The 16523-nt window shown below is 38.0% G+C and overlaps 3 protein-coding genes across 13 annotated transcripts in view; 2 read left to right on the plus strand and 1 right to left on the minus strand.

Moving 5' to 3' along the window:
* The first annotated feature begins 458 nt into the window (after positions 1 to 458).
* On the plus strand, positions 459 to 5146 carry si:dkey-182i3.10 (zinc finger protein OZF). Of its 2 annotated transcripts, none has more exons than XM_056757298.1 (4): positions 459 to 1384; positions 2719 to 3202; positions 3284 to 3357; positions 3709 to 5146. In XM_056757298.1, the coding sequence occupies exons 2-4, from the start codon at positions 2992 to 2994 to the stop codon at positions 4993 to 4995; spliced, it is 1572 nt and encodes a 523-aa protein (XP_056613276.1). In that variant the 5' UTR covers positions 459 to 1384; positions 2719 to 2991; the 3' UTR covers positions 4996 to 5146. The 2 variants fall into 2 exon arrangements, with proteins under 2 accessions (XP_056613276.1, XP_056613275.1); XM_056757297.1 differs by having other exon boundaries at positions 3001 to 3202.
* Positions 5147 to 5668: 522 nt separating this feature from the next.
* On the minus strand, positions 5669 to 8954 carry si:dkey-182i3.11 (insulin-like growth factor-binding protein complex acid labile subunit). Its single transcript, XM_056757293.1, has 3 exons — positions 8940 to 8954; positions 8489 to 8642; positions 5669 to 8100 (listed from the first exon to the last, which is right to left on the minus strand). Exon 3 carries the CDS (start codon positions 8079 to 8081, stop codon positions 6018 to 6020), a length of 2064 nt encoding a protein of 687 aa, XP_056613271.1. The 5' UTR covers positions 8082 to 8100; positions 8489 to 8642; positions 8940 to 8954; the 3' UTR covers positions 5669 to 6017.
* An 834-nt stretch (positions 8955 to 9788) lies between these two features.
* The window catches only part of mark4b (MAP/microtubule affinity-regulating kinase 4b), a 34734-nt gene continuing 27999 nt past the window's right edge, over positions 9789 to 16523 (plus strand). For 4 of the 10 annotated variants that reach the window (XM_056757280.1, XM_056757281.1, XM_056757289.1 and 1 more), the window contains exon 1: positions 9791 to 11041. In XM_056757280.1, coding sequence (XP_056613258.1) covers positions 10991 to 11041 — 51 coding nt within the window. In that variant the 5' untranslated portion in view covers positions 9791 to 10990. Of the gene's footprint in view, positions 11042 to 16523 lie in introns of all 10 variants that reach the window. The other 6 variants (XM_056757284.1, XM_056757286.1, XM_056757287.1 and 3 more) reach the window with 4 other exon arrangements.

Consider the following 16523-nt stretch of genomic DNA (forward strand, 5'->3'; position numbering starts at 1 on the left):
AAATAATAATGTATTTTAATTATATTGACCTTTTTTAAACCTCCTTTAATTGACCTCCTTGTGAACCGGAAGTTGAAATAGATTTTACTTTCCTATTTGATGCATTTCCGTAGCTGTGTCCCAATTCAGGGGCTGCAACCTTTAAGGTCGCGGACTTAAAAACGAGGACTTGGCTGTCAAAGCACGCAGCCTAAAATCCAAGAAGCAATTGACATTTTAAACAAATACTGAGCCAGAAAAAAATATTTTATTTTCGAGAATACGATTATGTAGATAAACACAACCCAACAGTATATTAAATTAACCAACCTTACAAATTCACAAAACACAATAATGCACCAATAATGTTAATTAGAAACATCATATATAATATTAAAACACTGAAATTAACCGTTTTTGTGAATTACATAGTTTTATCTAAACAAAGTTTTAGCCAAAGCTGTGATGGATACATTCGTTCTATCCTTTAAAACCTGCGGAAATAAGGTCGCACTTTGGGGCTGCTTTTGAAGCAACCTTTGAATCGGGGCAGCCTTCATTCGAGCTGCTGTGACGCAATCAGTATCAAAATGCAGACTTCAAAGCACGCAATAATTGCTAATATGTCTGCCTTTGAGAATTGCAAATTGTTATAAAAGTGTTTATTCAATGCCTTTTTTGTATATAAAATTGTTTATACGCTATTAACAATAATAAAAAAAAAAGAAAAGAATAAAAGAATAAAAAAAGAACGCAATTGGGACAAACCGAGTGAAATGAAATTTCTATGAGAAAAATAGTGGAATGCTCCGCCCAAACCATCTAACATACGTCATCTAAGATGGATGGTCATTACAGGACGGAAGTGCATTTTCAGATTTTAAGTGAAGAATATGAGGGCACACGAATTTCAAAAAGAGAATGATCCACAATGATGACCTATTTACAATAAACCCTCCAATATTTCATGAAAAAATAGACATTGTATTTTTTATTTAACTGGAACTTTAATCAAAGTTTTTCACTGTTTAAAATGTTTTATAAGTTATCTTTCTCTTACGTTTTTTTTATTTATTTAGCAACAGATTGACCTCAGAGATAAACAAAATGCGTAACGGATCACCAGCCCAGCAGGAGGAGCAGTGAGCACACACGTACTACATTATCACTCAGGAGAACATGCAAGGAATTTTACTTGAAATGTACCATTTTTCTTGCATTCATTTAACGTTATAACATCCATCAAAACAGAGGAAGTATCATGTCGTTGTTGGAGTCTGAGGTCTTCGCTATTTTGGAGACACTTGTAAAAACCGCTGTTCATGAAATGACTAAAGTTTTCTCACGAGGCACATCTGCAATGGCAAACACTGCTGTAAACGAGCCTGCAAATGTCGAGTTTACGGTAAGTTGCCGTAGTGACCGCGTATTTGCTTGCGGGGTACGTTTTGAAGCTTTGTAGATTGCATTAAATGCTTAGATTTAACAATAAATGTCTTTATGAGTTACGCATGACAACCAATGGCCGTTTCTCAATGCGTTCTTCAGCGGTCTTGTGTCCTCGTTTTCTCGCTCTACGTCATCAAAAACCGACAAAGTCCTTTCCATCCCTGCGTTCCCATCAGCATACTTTCCGTCCTAATAGTATTCGATTGTTGAATTAGTACGTCCCTGGATAGTCTAGTGCTTCCGGTTCGATTATGCACACTCCAATGGCTGATATATCCCACTACGAGTAGACAGATTTTGGTGACGCTCCACTGCAATTCAATTATATATCACTAAATTATATAACTGACACGTCACTAAATTAACATATGTAAGTATATAGTAAACATCACCTAGGAAATAATGAATGAATAAATACCTTGATGGAAAGAAGAGCTGTATTTTGATGTATGTGACTGTTATTGAAGATGTTGTCTAGGCAACAACGGCCACTTCCGCTTCCTGTTATTGTGTCCCAGTGTGTCTGATCTCTTGGATGGTCTACTACCTCGAGTAGAAATTTGAAAGGCAGAATTATTCACACCCTAACTGTTGACATTGGCCACAACTCACCGCGAGTAGGTGGAGTTTAGTGAAGCTCCACTGCATTAATAAATTATATAACTCATGCGTCACTAAATTAACAAATGTATCTAAACATCACATAGGAAATAATGAATGAATATATACCTTAATGGAAAGAAGGGCTGTATTTTGATGTGTGTGACAGTTATTGACAACAATGCTGTCAAGGCAACAACAGCCACTTCCACTTCCTGTTATTATGTCCCAGTGTGTGCAATCGCTTTTGCCATCCACTCAAAATGACCTACTATTCCTACACAAAAACAGTGTCTACTATTTGGGCATAATGTAAGTAAGCGAATTGGAACGCAGGGCACTGCTCAATAACAGAACCCATGAAAGTTCCCCGGATGTGTTCTCGATATCAAGGAGCAGCCTACTCCACACTTTTCCCATTTTCAAGAAGATATAAAGATTTATATAAAATCTTTATTTACCTCTTGTAACAAAAAGGATATCAAAGCTTTAGATATATCCTCACTTTTTGGTGTTTTTGTTTAATTTATGTTCTTTATTATTTTTTGTAATTTGTGTATATATATATATATATATATATTGTTTGTTCATTTTTATTATGTTTATATCTGATTGTCTGCACTAATTGGTTATCCTTCAACTCCCTAGCTGTTGTTTATGATCTTTTTTCTATGTCATGTCCTTTCTAAGCAAATATTCACTAAAGAAAAAAGAAAGAATGCAGCCTTGCGCGTGTACGGAACCCGCTTGAAGTCCCAGAAGTCACTGCGACGTGTCCATCCAAGTTCGTTCTTCTGAGGCTGCCTCGCAAGACCATTCTCCACGAGAAGTCCGTTATTTGCATTCTTGGAATTGAGAAACGGCCAATATCTGCGCCAGGAATACAGATAAATTGGAATATAAGGCTACAGTCCACACATACGCAAAAAAATATTACAAATTGGTAACAGCTCTTGCTTTCATATGTTTCAGACCCACTTGAACTGTGTTTTAGAAGAGCAGGCAAGGGAAGCTGGGGTTAAACTATGCCAGCTTTTCTCTGCAATTTTGCAACTTGAATTGAGTCCCGGTGAGGTGCCACAGGACACCTCAAAACTTGAGAAACAGCAGAAGAGTGTACAGGAAGATACTCAGAGCCAAAACAGAAATCGGTCCACTGACCAGCTAATGTTTGGTGAGGCCTATTACTGTTCCTTTATCACACACAATTGTTTTTCAGAGCGATCCTTTAAATTTTGTGGTTATGCTATTACAGCTACTGAAGATGAATATGCTGTTGTTGTGAACTGGGAACAGGAGAAAATCATAGACACTGATCAAGGGCAAACGGTAAGCCTGTAGGATGTACTGAAGTCCAACAGTTGGGTTCTGGTAATAAAATCCCATTCATTTTTTCCACAGAGAAGTTTTTTTTTTAAGTTCTTACATCCTCAAACTAAAATTTGTATTTCATTTAGCCTATTGACCGATATTGTGTGTATACTCAGTCAGTTTCAATAAGACAAACTGATTTGTTTATTATTGTTATTTCTGACTTAACATGTAATTTGCAATATCATGTTAATTGCAATTGAAGTATGTTAAGCTGCTCTTGTTCTCTGTAGAAGTGGATTACATTAGCAGATGGCATAACTTTCTTCTCCGTATCTGTCTATTGATCTCTTTTTCTTTCTTGAAAAGCAAATTGCTGTGCCATCACAGAAGAATGAGCAAGACATCAACTCGTCTGCAATGCAGGAGGATGCAGAAAAATCGAAAAATACGAAAGTTTCAAATAACACAAAAGTGCGAGTGAGTGTTCGGAGAAAAGGTCAACAGTTTAACTGTAAACACTGTAAAAGGAAGTTTGACTCGTATGTGCGATTGAGAGCTCATTGGGTTGTCCATGCAGCCACAGCAGAGAAGCCCTTCTGCTGCTCACAATGTGATAAACATTTCCAAGATAAACGCAGTTTGGATGTACACCGTATGCTTCACAAGGGACCGTATATTTGCGATCAGTGTGACACGACTTTCACAAAATATAAAGAGTTCCAAACTCACCAGAAGATTCACAAGGCAGACAAGTCTTTTACATGTAAAGATTGTGGGAAATCTTTTCAGCAAGCTTACGGTCTCAGGAAGCATCAAGTCGTCCACTCGGCAGAAAAACAGTACACATGTGATGTATGTGGAAAGAGCTTCGGCCTTCGTAACAATCTGCGTCGACACCAGAGAATCCACACAGGCGAGAAGCCGTTCAGCTGTCAGACTTGCGGGCGAAGTTTCAACCAGCTGGATACGCTGAAGTCGCACAAACTAACTCACACTGGTGAGAAACCGCACAAATGCAAAACATGCGGTCAGGGCTTCGTACAGAAGTGGATGCTCACCTTGCATGAAGGGCAAACCGGCCACAGCTGTGCTGTGTGTGGCGGGGTGTTTGCTTGCATAAATACGCTAAAAACACACTTCCAGGTTCATGCTGGAATGTTGCCCGCTCCCTGTAGGGTCTGCGGAAAGACTCTTAACTCCATCAGCGCCTTGAAATCTCACCAGCATACGGACACAGTCATCTCTAAATTCAGCTGTACTGTGTGTGGAAAGTCCTTTAAGAGTGCAGGTTATTTGAAGGTACATACGAGAATTCATACGGGGGAGAAGCCCTTTGGGTGCTCAGTGTGTGGGAAAGCATTTCGTCAACAGGCTAGCCTTAAAGCTCACCAGATCTTGCATACCGGCGAAAGACCTTTTGGTTGTGACGTGTGTGAAAAAGGATTTTGCACCCTAGGAAATCTCCGAAGGCACCAGCGGATACATACCGGAGAAAAGCCGTTCACCTGTGAGGTGTGTGGAAGAGGTTTTAATCAGTCTAATTCTCTCAAAGCTCACATGCACATACACACGGGTCAGAAGCCGTACATGTGCGACAAATGTGGGAAAAGTTTTTCTTATTTGAGAAATATGAGGAGCCACAAATGTTTGTAAATGTACAGTGAAGTTATATATCAGAGGCTGTCACTAACCATGCTTATTTGAATTGTGTTGTGTAAAAAAATGGCATCTTTGAGTTTACTTTAAGAATGTTGAATAAACTGTAAAGTACTTTTTGGAAATGCAAAATAAAGTCTTTACAATTCTAAAAGCTTGGCAATGCTTACATTATTAAACACTTTAAGTCAGAGGGCCTAATAAGAGGGCTTTAATAGATTGATATTCATGCAACTAAGAAAATAAAAGGTATGAACATAGATATTTACTAGGCATTTCCTTGCATTCTCCTTCCCATATTTAATGTTGCAATGTGTATTATAATTCATACCTGTTAAAATAATTCTACAATTCAAACAAAACAAACATGTCAGATTTATAAACTTAACATTTTTATGCAACTATTTTTACCCAAGGCATACATTTGAGTTTGTATTACATCCTGACAATTTTAGTCATCAGATTTTTTTTATGGAAATCTAAAAGAAATGAAGTACTTGTGTCTATGAACAAAACAGAAGTTTTGCAGCAACCCAACCACAGCTTGCAGCCATTCGAGGTTCTTCGAAACACTCAAATAAGTGAAAGGCAGTTATGAGTTTAGAAATGAGTAAGTGGAATTTCCCCTTTGCCCTCTGAAATGTTTTATCCTGTTATGCACTCTCTGAAAAGTAAGGGTTTTGTAATTGTGTTTTATTTAACAGCATTATAAATACATTGTTATGAATTGTAAATGGATTCTCTGATATCTGCCCAACATTTGAAGAGTTTGGTTCCAAAATGAGATAACTCTGTTCTTAAACATTTTCAAAAACCTTTTTTATTTTTATTTCTAACTAACACAATAAAACACAATGAGAACATGATAACATAAAAATACATGATTTTAGATTTTTTAAACTGAGTTATCTCATTTTGGGACCAAATTCGTCATTTACATTCAATAAATCAAAAAGCGTTATATGAAGACAAGCCCTGACTTTAGCCACATATATGGAAAGCTAGCATAGCACAGCAATTTAAACAATGAAGAAGTCAAAAGTCAAGGAGAACGCTAAGAATACTGTGAATTTCTTAATATTTTGAATGTGTAAAGAGAAACTGGCAGCACTTGTACAATGTTGCAACAATGAGGATGGGAAATGAGCTGGAAAGGAAAGATCTTTGCCAGAGGAGCACATAATGGTTTTCTTTCCCGCCAGCCTAGTATTATTATTGAACCACTGACTTAAATACAAAATGGACTTACAAGAGCAATCCCACAGATTCCCTTCGAGATGAATATGCTTTAGTTTTTTTAAAGGCTTCAGTGACCCATTTTCCATTGAACGCAGATTATTAGATTTAATGTCGAGTTCTTTTAACTTCACTAAGCTTTCAAACTGTGCCGGATCAATATAACGGAGCTGGTTTTTGTCCAGGTCGAGCTCTATCAAATTGGTAAGAACAGAAAACAGTTTGGTGGGCAAGCGTGTCAGCTGGTTGTTTTGCAGGTGCAGCTTTCGAAGATTGAGCAAAGATATAAAGAGGTCGTCTGGAAGCGTGCCAAGTTTATTGAAGCTCAGATCAAGCCCTTTCAGCGTGTTCAGATTTTTAAAGTTATCAGAGAGCATGGTATGCAGATTATTGTTGGACAAATCTAGACTGGTCAAATTTGTAAGTCCGGTAAAAAGTCCAACAGGGATGGTCGCTATCTGGTTGTCATTCAGGCATAACTCACGTAAACTACTAAGATTAGTCAGTAGCTCCACTTGAAGAATGGACAGATTGTTGTTGCCGAGTTTAAGAATGTGTAGTCTGTTGAGACTTTGAAAGGATGACTTTGAAATTGAGTGGATACGATTGTACTCCAGATTTAGATATTTCAGATGTTTTGTCCTTTGGAAGAGATGCTTTGTAATTCTTTCAAGGACATTGTTGCTGAGGTCAAGATAGTTAAGCTTTCGGAGCGTCTTAAATGTATCTTTGCCGAGCTCAGAGATATGATTGTTATTCAACTGTAGATCCTTTAGATTATAAAGTGGGTGAAATAGATCTGGTGGAATAACAGAAATATTATTTCTGTCCAACTGGAGCTCACTTAATATGCTTAAATTGTTGAACAAATTACTCGGAAGGGACGTCAGATTATTCTGATACAAATTAAGGTTGCTGAGTTGGCCTAAATCTTGAAACACTTTTGAAGTTAGGGACTGTAACAGATTGGAACTCAAATGTAATGAACCCAGCTGAGAAAGACCTCTGAAGGATGCTCCAGAAAGGGAAACAATAGCATTATAACTCAAGTCTAATTGCTGCAATGCAGGAATTTCAGTGAAAATATCATCAGGAATACTAGTTAGGTGGTTTTTCTGAAGGTAGAGGCTCGTGAGATTTGGGATGTTGCTGAGGACACCGATAGGTATTGCAACTAACCCGTTACGACTAAAATCAAGGTAATCCAGATTTGTGGCGCCCCTGAATATTTTATTGCTCACATTTTTCAGATTGTTATGTGACATATAGAGTTTTGCCAAGTTGGTGCAGTTTTCAAACACATCCACTTCTATCATCTCAATCTGATTGCTTTTCAGTTGGAGGTCCTTAAGGGCAGGAGCACCCTCCAGAACCCCATAAAATAAACTGAATATGTGGTTAAAATTCAGATTAAGGACTTTGAGTTTGATCAGACCATAAAGGAGCTTTCGAGGAAGAGTTTCAATGTAGTTGTCACTGAGGTCTAACACTTTGAGGTTCACTAGTCCTTGGAATTGTTTTGGATTTAATATCTTAAGTGCATTTCCTGTCAGAAATAGCTGGCTGAGATTGCTCATGTTCTGCCAAATGCCTTCTGAAGTCAGTGACAGATTTAAGCGATTCTTGCTGAGATCGAGAAGTGACAATTCTTCCAAACCTTCACTTGGGAGAGCCTGTATTTTATTATGTGTGGCATAAAATTCCTTAGTTCCCTGAGGCAGACGAGGGAACTCCAGTAGATTTTGGTGGGAACAGGTTATGATGTCAATATCTTCACAATTGCAGGGTACCGGACAGGGATCAACTACTGCCATGAGAGCGAAAGCCATTGTCAGAGTCCAAAACATTTTCAATGGTCCACAAGGCCTAAAGAAAGCACAACATACATATAATGGAAATCTGCGGTATTAATTATTTTACATAATGAATTAATCTTCAATTCTCTTTTAACTCAATTTATAGTGATTTTTTTTAGACAGACTGCAACTTGAACACAAGAAGATTTGTAAAACATCTCTTAAAAATGATCTAACAGCAAAGAAAATTATGTATCGGCCACAAAACAGCAAATTGTTCAAAATTATTTAAATGTCACAGTAATGCTGTTTTAGCAAATGTTAAGATGTACTTGAGGCATAATTCATGACCGATAAATATATATGTTTCACAATAAAAAATGTTTTAACAATCAATCATAACAATCAAATACATCAGCTATTTACATATTAACTTTAATATTTTTTGACAAACTTACCAGCGCAAAGGTGTGACTTGGGAAAACAATTACTGAAAGTCAAATGTCCCTCGAAATAAATTGTCACGATAGCATATCTCTGAAAATGACCTGTCAGCAGATCAACTGAAGTTAAAATGCTCCATCTGTGATGTCACATCCTTTCATGAAGAATCTAAACCACATAGATGCTACGAAAGTTCACCATAGAAAAGACCACACAATCAAATCATTGAAGCATTTTGATTATTTTGTTGCAATATTTATTTCATACAATTTTACGAAGGTGTAACATGTGAAAACAAGTTGGTCTTTGGTCTTCTGCCAAATAATAAAATATATAATAATAAAAATATATAATAGATCCGAAGTTATTCACTACGCTCAGCTTTGTTATAGGCTTCTTGCCCCCAATCATGTGATGATGTATTGATATGCAATCTGACAAGAGTTTGTTTGTTGTACTACTCACTGGTGACCGTTAGATGGCGCAAATGAGACAACTGATTTCTCCCGTGTAAATAAGCGACCAGCAGGGTTGCGTTTCCCAAAAGCTGTGGGACATGTTCAAGCTCAAACCGGTGTGCGACGTTTTGCTTCGGTTTCCGGTTTGAACGACATGTTTCCTGGAAACGGTTTGCAACGGGGTTTGAGATACGTTTTCTCTTGTTTGGCCGGTGTGTCAAGAATGTCTGCCCAATCATCAGCAACATGTATATAACTCACGCGGTATTACAGAGACAGCTCGCACAATGGGTCCAAGTAAAGTCCTTCAAATATGTCCTAGAAGAGAATTTATTTATATATTTATTTTAAATATATACTAGAAGATATTTATTTTGCAGTATTCAACACCTATTTATACCAATTTCATCAGCCACCTACGTTTTTTTTTCAGAAAAGAACACAAAGATTGACCATCTCAGCTGCCGTAGTTCAACTCTTGCGTCATCACAACAGGGTGTTCAACCGCACCACCGTTTCCGTTTAAAAAACGTTTTGCAACGTTTTCTCGGGGCTGAACGCAGCCATGCAAACGACAAATGAGAGTCAAAGTTACTGTTTTCGGGAAACAGTCGTGAGCAGCTAGTTTCTTAAACGATGCAATATATGTAATATTATATGTAAGTATATTAATTCACATTCAATACATTTGATTGATGGACTAAATTAATTCATATTTATTGATGGTGTAAATCAATAAAGGACACATACAGGAAAACAGATAGACACAAACTTTGCAATACCTCACAACAAGGTTGCATTTACTCATTTTAACAAATACATTTGCTAAAAGGAACTATCAATGAACAATTTACATCTAATAATGTTACCTAATGTTACTTAATGCCAATACAGTTGTTCACATAAGTTCATTGTGTATTAACGAATATATATGTTGAAATGAACTAAGATTAATAAATGCAGTAAAAGTTTCCGTTAAAGCCACATTAGACGGATTTACTGCGCTTGTGTGCAGTGACCAGATGGAGGCGTAGTACCCGTTTATTTTGGCAACCCCGTAGGTGTCTCACGACGGCTCTGCTGCTTGAATGAATGAACCGTCAGTGTGTTTAGGACCATGGGGGAAGGGTGTGTGAGTGAGTGAGTGAGAGAGAGAGAGAGAGAGAGAGAGAGAGCGCGTCCGCCGCAGACCAGCCCAGCCTATTCTTCTCCTGACGTCCTTCCTTCATGCCAGTGTCACACGGAACTGGGATGTAGATTTTACAGACACCGTACGGTTTTTATTCGGTACTGTTTGGGAGCATCGATACACTTACGTTTCTTTGAAAAGGACAACGATCACCGGGCTTTGTTCGGAGCGTTTAATCAACCGGACTGAACTCGTAAAACCCTTCATATATATAGTATGCATTATTGTTTTGTGTGCTATATAATCATTCATACGTTTTGATCCTGGAAATGTACGCGGGCGAGTCTCTGAAGGAGAGACACCGCGTTCGAGGGAGTGGTTTATTTTCTCCGGACAATCCCCGACTCGTTGGAAGAAGCTGCTGTGTGTCCAAAATTAGGTTGTTTTCTCCCGTTTGATGCTCTGGTAGCTCTGTTCCCATCACCTCTTCTGTTCTGCCTTTGTTTTCTACGTTTTCTGTCTTTGGTTAGCTCGGTTTTCGGTTGACTGTAGACCCCTGAGGAATCAACAGACGATCAAAACTGTTCTCAGACGCTGCGGTGTGGAAACGGTACGAGGACACTCGGATGGGACAAAATGATCTAACGCTAGTCTAACCATCACAGACATGAGCATCATATAGCGTCATATCTCAAGCCTCATCCACCAGCATTGCGCGTGCCATTCAAGAACCTCAATCGAAAATGGGGATTGTTTGAAGAGAACGCATCGGTCCGGCAGCACTGGTAGTGTTGGGAGACGGCATCGATAGCCTCGTGATACCGGTCGATGACGACTGTTTCTGCTCTCGGAGCTAATTCAGTCGGTAAATACACACACGGGCGGCCGAAATAAACCCTGTGCTGCTGCAGGCTGAAGCTCCAGGGACGATGTCCTCTCGCGCAACGCTACAGCCCGGGAACGACAGGAATGCAGACCACGTAAGTTACAGGCATTGTGACGTCATTAACCTTCAATTGGTTATGACTTTCTATTGGAAAGTAGACTCAATCACATTGGCATGTGGCGATGAAGTGATCTCGCCGATATTATAAAAGCCGGTAGCGTGTCTGGGGCTGTTGTTAAAGTGTTACAGTTCAACTAATTCCCAGTTATCTACCATAATTAGTGAACCAAGAAGACGTTAATTATGTTAAGAAAAAATCATCATCCCTCCCCTCCTTTAGGCCAGTGTCACACATTTCATGCGACGGTAGAGGACATGTAGCTACTGGGTAGACAGCTGTCTTTGTTGTCCTACAGGTCTTGGAGAAAGGGATCTTTTTACAGGCCTGACATTGAGAACATCTAAAGCCTTTAATTTGTAGATTGTTAATGTTTAGATTTGGTTTGCATAACAGAGGCTGGATGCTCTGGGAAAACCTTGATCCTACATTAAAGTGGGAGGTAGCCCCTTTTATGGCAAGTAAAAGCTTTTATGTTTGTTTATGAAGGCAAGTTGTATTCAACTAGAAGTACCATTCTAGCAACATGATACAATTTACAGAAGATCTTTAAACTGATTACACTTCCTCCATCGGATCAGTTTTTTGTATTAATGCTGCCATTAAATGTGTCAAAGCGAAATAATCAAATATGTTGTTTACTCATATCGGTTTTGAGCACACAGTTGATAAAATTGACATGTGTCAACATGTTTTTAAAGCCCCACGTGTGTTACCTAACAATTACATCGTTGAAATTCACTGGTAGCGGTGACATGCAAAATATGAGGCTTTAAAATGTATTTTGTACATCAGCGTGGAAAAAAAGCTGCAATGTTTAAACTTATAGTGCAAATACAGCTTTCACACATTTTTTTATTTCAGCTCAAAGTGGCTGCACTTGTTTTCCCCTCAGAGCTAGACTGACATGTTACTTTCTGCTCATCTGCTCTGAGCACTTTAATCACCCTTTCTTTTTTCTTATTATGTCAGTGGGATGTTGGGTGAAAGTTTTCCTGGTGTTGGTCTTACATGGTGAAAGATTATTGCTCGTTCTTGCTTTTAACAAAAGCAGCCAATAATCCAAAGGAAATATTAAACTCCAACTTCGTAAAAAAATGTTACACAGTGACTGAAGTAAATATAAAGTAGTGTATAGAGAATGAAGTAATATCTAAGGTCTTTGATTTTAACAGACTTTTTTTTTACAAAAAGTTGGATAATTCCACCCAAAGTGACTTTGAATCAGTTGAAGGTATACATTTTATTGGTTTGTGTGTAATTAAAAATCAAACGCATGATCTTCATGTTGCCATTGATCTTAGGTTTTCAAAAGCAAATCTATGCTATCACAGACACACAACAGTGTGGCATGTCACATATAGGCACACCTCAATTTTGTTAAGCCGAATGGAAGGAACAGAAGATGAGATAGAAAGAGCACGAATACAAAGCAAACACAATATAAAATACGTCTAGAGCAGGGGTTCCCAAACCTTTCAGCCCATGACCCCCAAAATAACAGTGCCAGGGACTCGAGACTTGAGGTGGGTAAAGTATAAAGTATAACTGCGCACATGCACTTATTATTTCTGTACAAATAATTGATAGGTTATTTTGTGCTGTAAATTAATTCTACATGTTTATTTTATACTGTAGGATGATCTGATATGATATTTACGCTGTAAACTCATTCTATCTGTTTATTTTAAACTGGTAGGACAATCTAAAAAGGCATTTTGCATTGTAATATCATCCTACCTTTTTATATTGTCGATGTGGTTTGGATTATATTATTTTTGCACTGCGGTAGGAAAATCTGAAAAGGTAGGACAATTCGACAGAACACTGGCTTCTTTTCGTACCTGAGGACGATGGCCTTTCTGACTGCAGCGCTTCTCTCCCCTTCTTGGCTGGCCTTCCTGGGTTGTATTTTCGTTTCATTGAGACGAATAAAAATATCCTAAATTTAAAACCTCAAAAATTATCTGCATGCACTAACCTAATGGGGTAATTTATCTGACGTAGTCACCTCATGGGGTCACGATCGAGGGGTTGGTAATTCCAAAGGCTGATGGCTTTTAATTTGCGTGTTTTTTTAACTAATATTTTATATGTTTTGTTACACAAAATGATTTCCAAAAATCATCTCACGACCCCACCCTTGTGGCCTCGCGGTCCCCCCCAGGATATCCCAACCCCTACTTTTGTAAACCCTGGTCTAGAGAACCGATCAAGGAGGTTATATTTACATTTATTCATTTGGCAGACACTTAAATCCACAGATTCCATGAAGCGTAGAAATATCATGTTGAGGTCTACAGGAGTAGGTCAGCTTGGAATAGAATGTAATGAAAAATTGTCATACTTTGTTTAGTCTAAAGGACAGTCATCTTGGCAGCCATCACATTGCCCAAAATAAACAGCAATAGTGTAAAATAAGATGTTAAAATGACATCACCCTCTCTGACGTGACAGATTTAGGAAACAAATGTGAGGAAGATGATGACTAAAGCCAAAAACATGAAAACAAAACCAAAGACGTACAATACAAAAGCATACTTGTATCAATTATAAATGACATATTTCACAGTGTAACAGAAAAAATCTAACTTGTGTAAATATGTTTCTAGCCTTATTTAACTAAAAGACTGTCATAAGACAAAAATATATTTGTTTGTTGTGTATTATAAACAGTTAGTTTATGCTGAAGTGTGGAAACATTCAGAAGAGGAAATTGAATGACAGCGAGTGCGTGCGTATGGTATGTGTTCACACATTCCTCTTCCTCTGATGCTTCCTCATTGCTGATGTTACTTAAAGGGGTCAAATGGTGCAAACATGTTTTTTTCTGTGTGTTTGCTGTTGCCCATGCATCTAATAGACACTTAAAATTGCAAAAATTAAAGTGTCGGAACAAAAGATGCATTCTATCTAAAAGCGAATGCTCACCTAGACCTGCCTGAAACGTCTTGTGTAACCACACCCACACAAATCCACGTCAGTTCATGGTATGAGTTGACTAAGACCGCCCAAATGAATACGCAAGTCAGAGCTGTCTGTCAGTACAACTACTTTGGGGCTAGCAGTATTCGACCAATAACTACGCACTGGTTAACTGTCCAATCATAGCGAACCTCACTTCACAGAGCGATGAGCTTTGTTAAAAATCTGCGCGTTTCAGAGAGGCGGGGCAAAGTGGAGATACAAACATGCACGGTATGTTGAAAAAACAGCTTTTTGAACCTTAAATCGTGTTTAAACATCGCATTACATTTTAAACAAACGGTAATATTCTTTTTAGCCGCGTCATAGGACTCCTTTAAGGTGCTCCACCACCTTTGACATTGGCAGCCGTGCTTGTCGGTCTTTTATATTTGAGTGGATGTATGTATTGTGATGAGGCTGTTGTCAGTGTTGGAATGAAACTGTCATTTTATTGCTGCAAAATGATTTATTTACAAGAGAATCAACCTTGACTAACATTAAACCTTTCACTGGACAGTATGTCTCCATTTTTATGCAAGTGAAATTCAGTAAAAGGATTGGTGCTTTATTGTTCCTCTGTGAAGCTGGAAAATTGATCCAATGTAGGGGTCAAAAAGATGGACAGGGTGACCACAAACCTGGTGGCTTTCTGTGAAACAGGCCCAGACGTTCTCATGTAATGAATGAACAAGGTTATTGTGTCTGTGAGGCGTAGCAAAGCTTAAAGCGAATGTATATCTTTTATGAAGAATATTTGTTCCTTTGTTCATCTAAACTATAGTACAGCTATGAATAAGATATGCCGAATGCAAGCGTTGTGAAGATCTTGTATGTAAATATCTCAGCCACCATATTGTTGTAAAACATATCTTGTTTTTCCAGTCAAAACACAACAACGTTGTGTACTGCCTTCAGAACAGTTTCAATACATTGGAATGGGCTTCAATACAATACAAATTCTTCCTTGGTTTTGTCTGGCCACTACAAGTAAACATGTTTATCTAGTCTTTATCTACCTTTAACTTTGAGCATGTTTTTTCAAATCGGAGGGTGTGTTTAGACCATGAGCGACAATAACACAATCAGCATGTTTTGTGCCTGTCATTGTGGACGGATTACACCATCCTGATCGGTTGCTACACCGACTGTTGCTATTGACGACTGGCATTGATGTTGTCTCCTGGTGTACAAGGGGAAGTGCGTGTGTGCGCACGAGGGGGTTATGTTACCGGTTTAAGGGGATGTGGGGGGTTGCAGAGTGTAGAGTGCGGTTAGCAGATGGGCCTCAGCTGGGCCCTTTTTTCTTTGGCCTTCCAATCTGATGCCAAGGTGAGACTTTTGCTCTTTGGTCATGGGAATGCTCTGCAGCGGCTCTATTAGTTATTCAGATGGTTTCTCTCATGACAGAGTCGCAAACTAAAGGGTAACATGCAACACAGGGGCAGTGGCATTTCAGCCACAAGGCATGACTCAGTATAACGGCAGTTATGTAGAACGAATCATTTGTTTAAAAGAGAAGCATGTGTGTACAAACAGATGCGTTTCCACATTAACCGAGTAAATAATTTATATTTACGCAATTGGCAGATGCTTTTGTCCGAAGCATCTTACATTGTGTTCTGGCAGTGTTATCTCACGGGAATTTGTGTACTATTTTACAAAGTGGCTAATCATACCAAAATGTACACAAGAAAAAATAAATAAAATGTACCAGCCGTACACTTAAAAATATATTAATGAGGTCATAAGACTTAATACGCATTAGCCATCTTGTAAAATAGTTATAAATAGTGGTTGAACGATATGGGTTTTTAATGGCCAATGGCGATAATTGAGAAACACTGGTCGACTGCAATTATAGTAAATGAGAGACATGCAGAAAATTGGTGAAACTAAATAAGCAATTATAGTGTATTACGTGGCTAGTTAGTAGCATGTAGCTTAGCATTAAAACCGTGAAATGGTGGACACATGACATGTATATTAACTGCCAATAACAATATATATTATTTTTAATTATCGACCCAATATAAACTGTTTCAGCGGCAACAACGTAAACAAACGTTATGTGAACCAAACTTTCAGGAGACCGTAAAGAATCAATAACCGTTAAGTAGTTTTTATTTAATTTAATACAATTATTATGCAGTAAAATTGTAATATCAATTAATACGCATTAAATACAAAAAACATTGTTACGTTATAACCAAAAACAGACAGGAAGTTAACTTCAGACTAGGCGCGATCGGCCACGACTGTCTATCTGTTTATTACTAGTTACGAATTGCTATGTGTAGGGTTGTCACAATATCAAATGTTTACAACACAATTGTTTTAGACAGAATAATCTTTTGACATCATTATTTTACCAGTCAGTTCATATTTAATTTTCTATTTTTTTAATTTTCTTGTACAAGTTTGTTACCATTGTGGCTCTTAAAACAAATTTGATGAGTGCCGAGTTATTTATAATATCATATTTGTAGAACCA

This window comes from Triplophysa dalaica, chromosome 9, assembly GCF_015846415.1.
Source record: "Triplophysa dalaica isolate WHDGS20190420 chromosome 9, ASM1584641v1, whole genome shotgun sequence".
NCBI classification, from domain to species: Eukaryota; Metazoa; Chordata; class Actinopteri; order Cypriniformes; family Nemacheilidae; genus Triplophysa; species Triplophysa dalaica.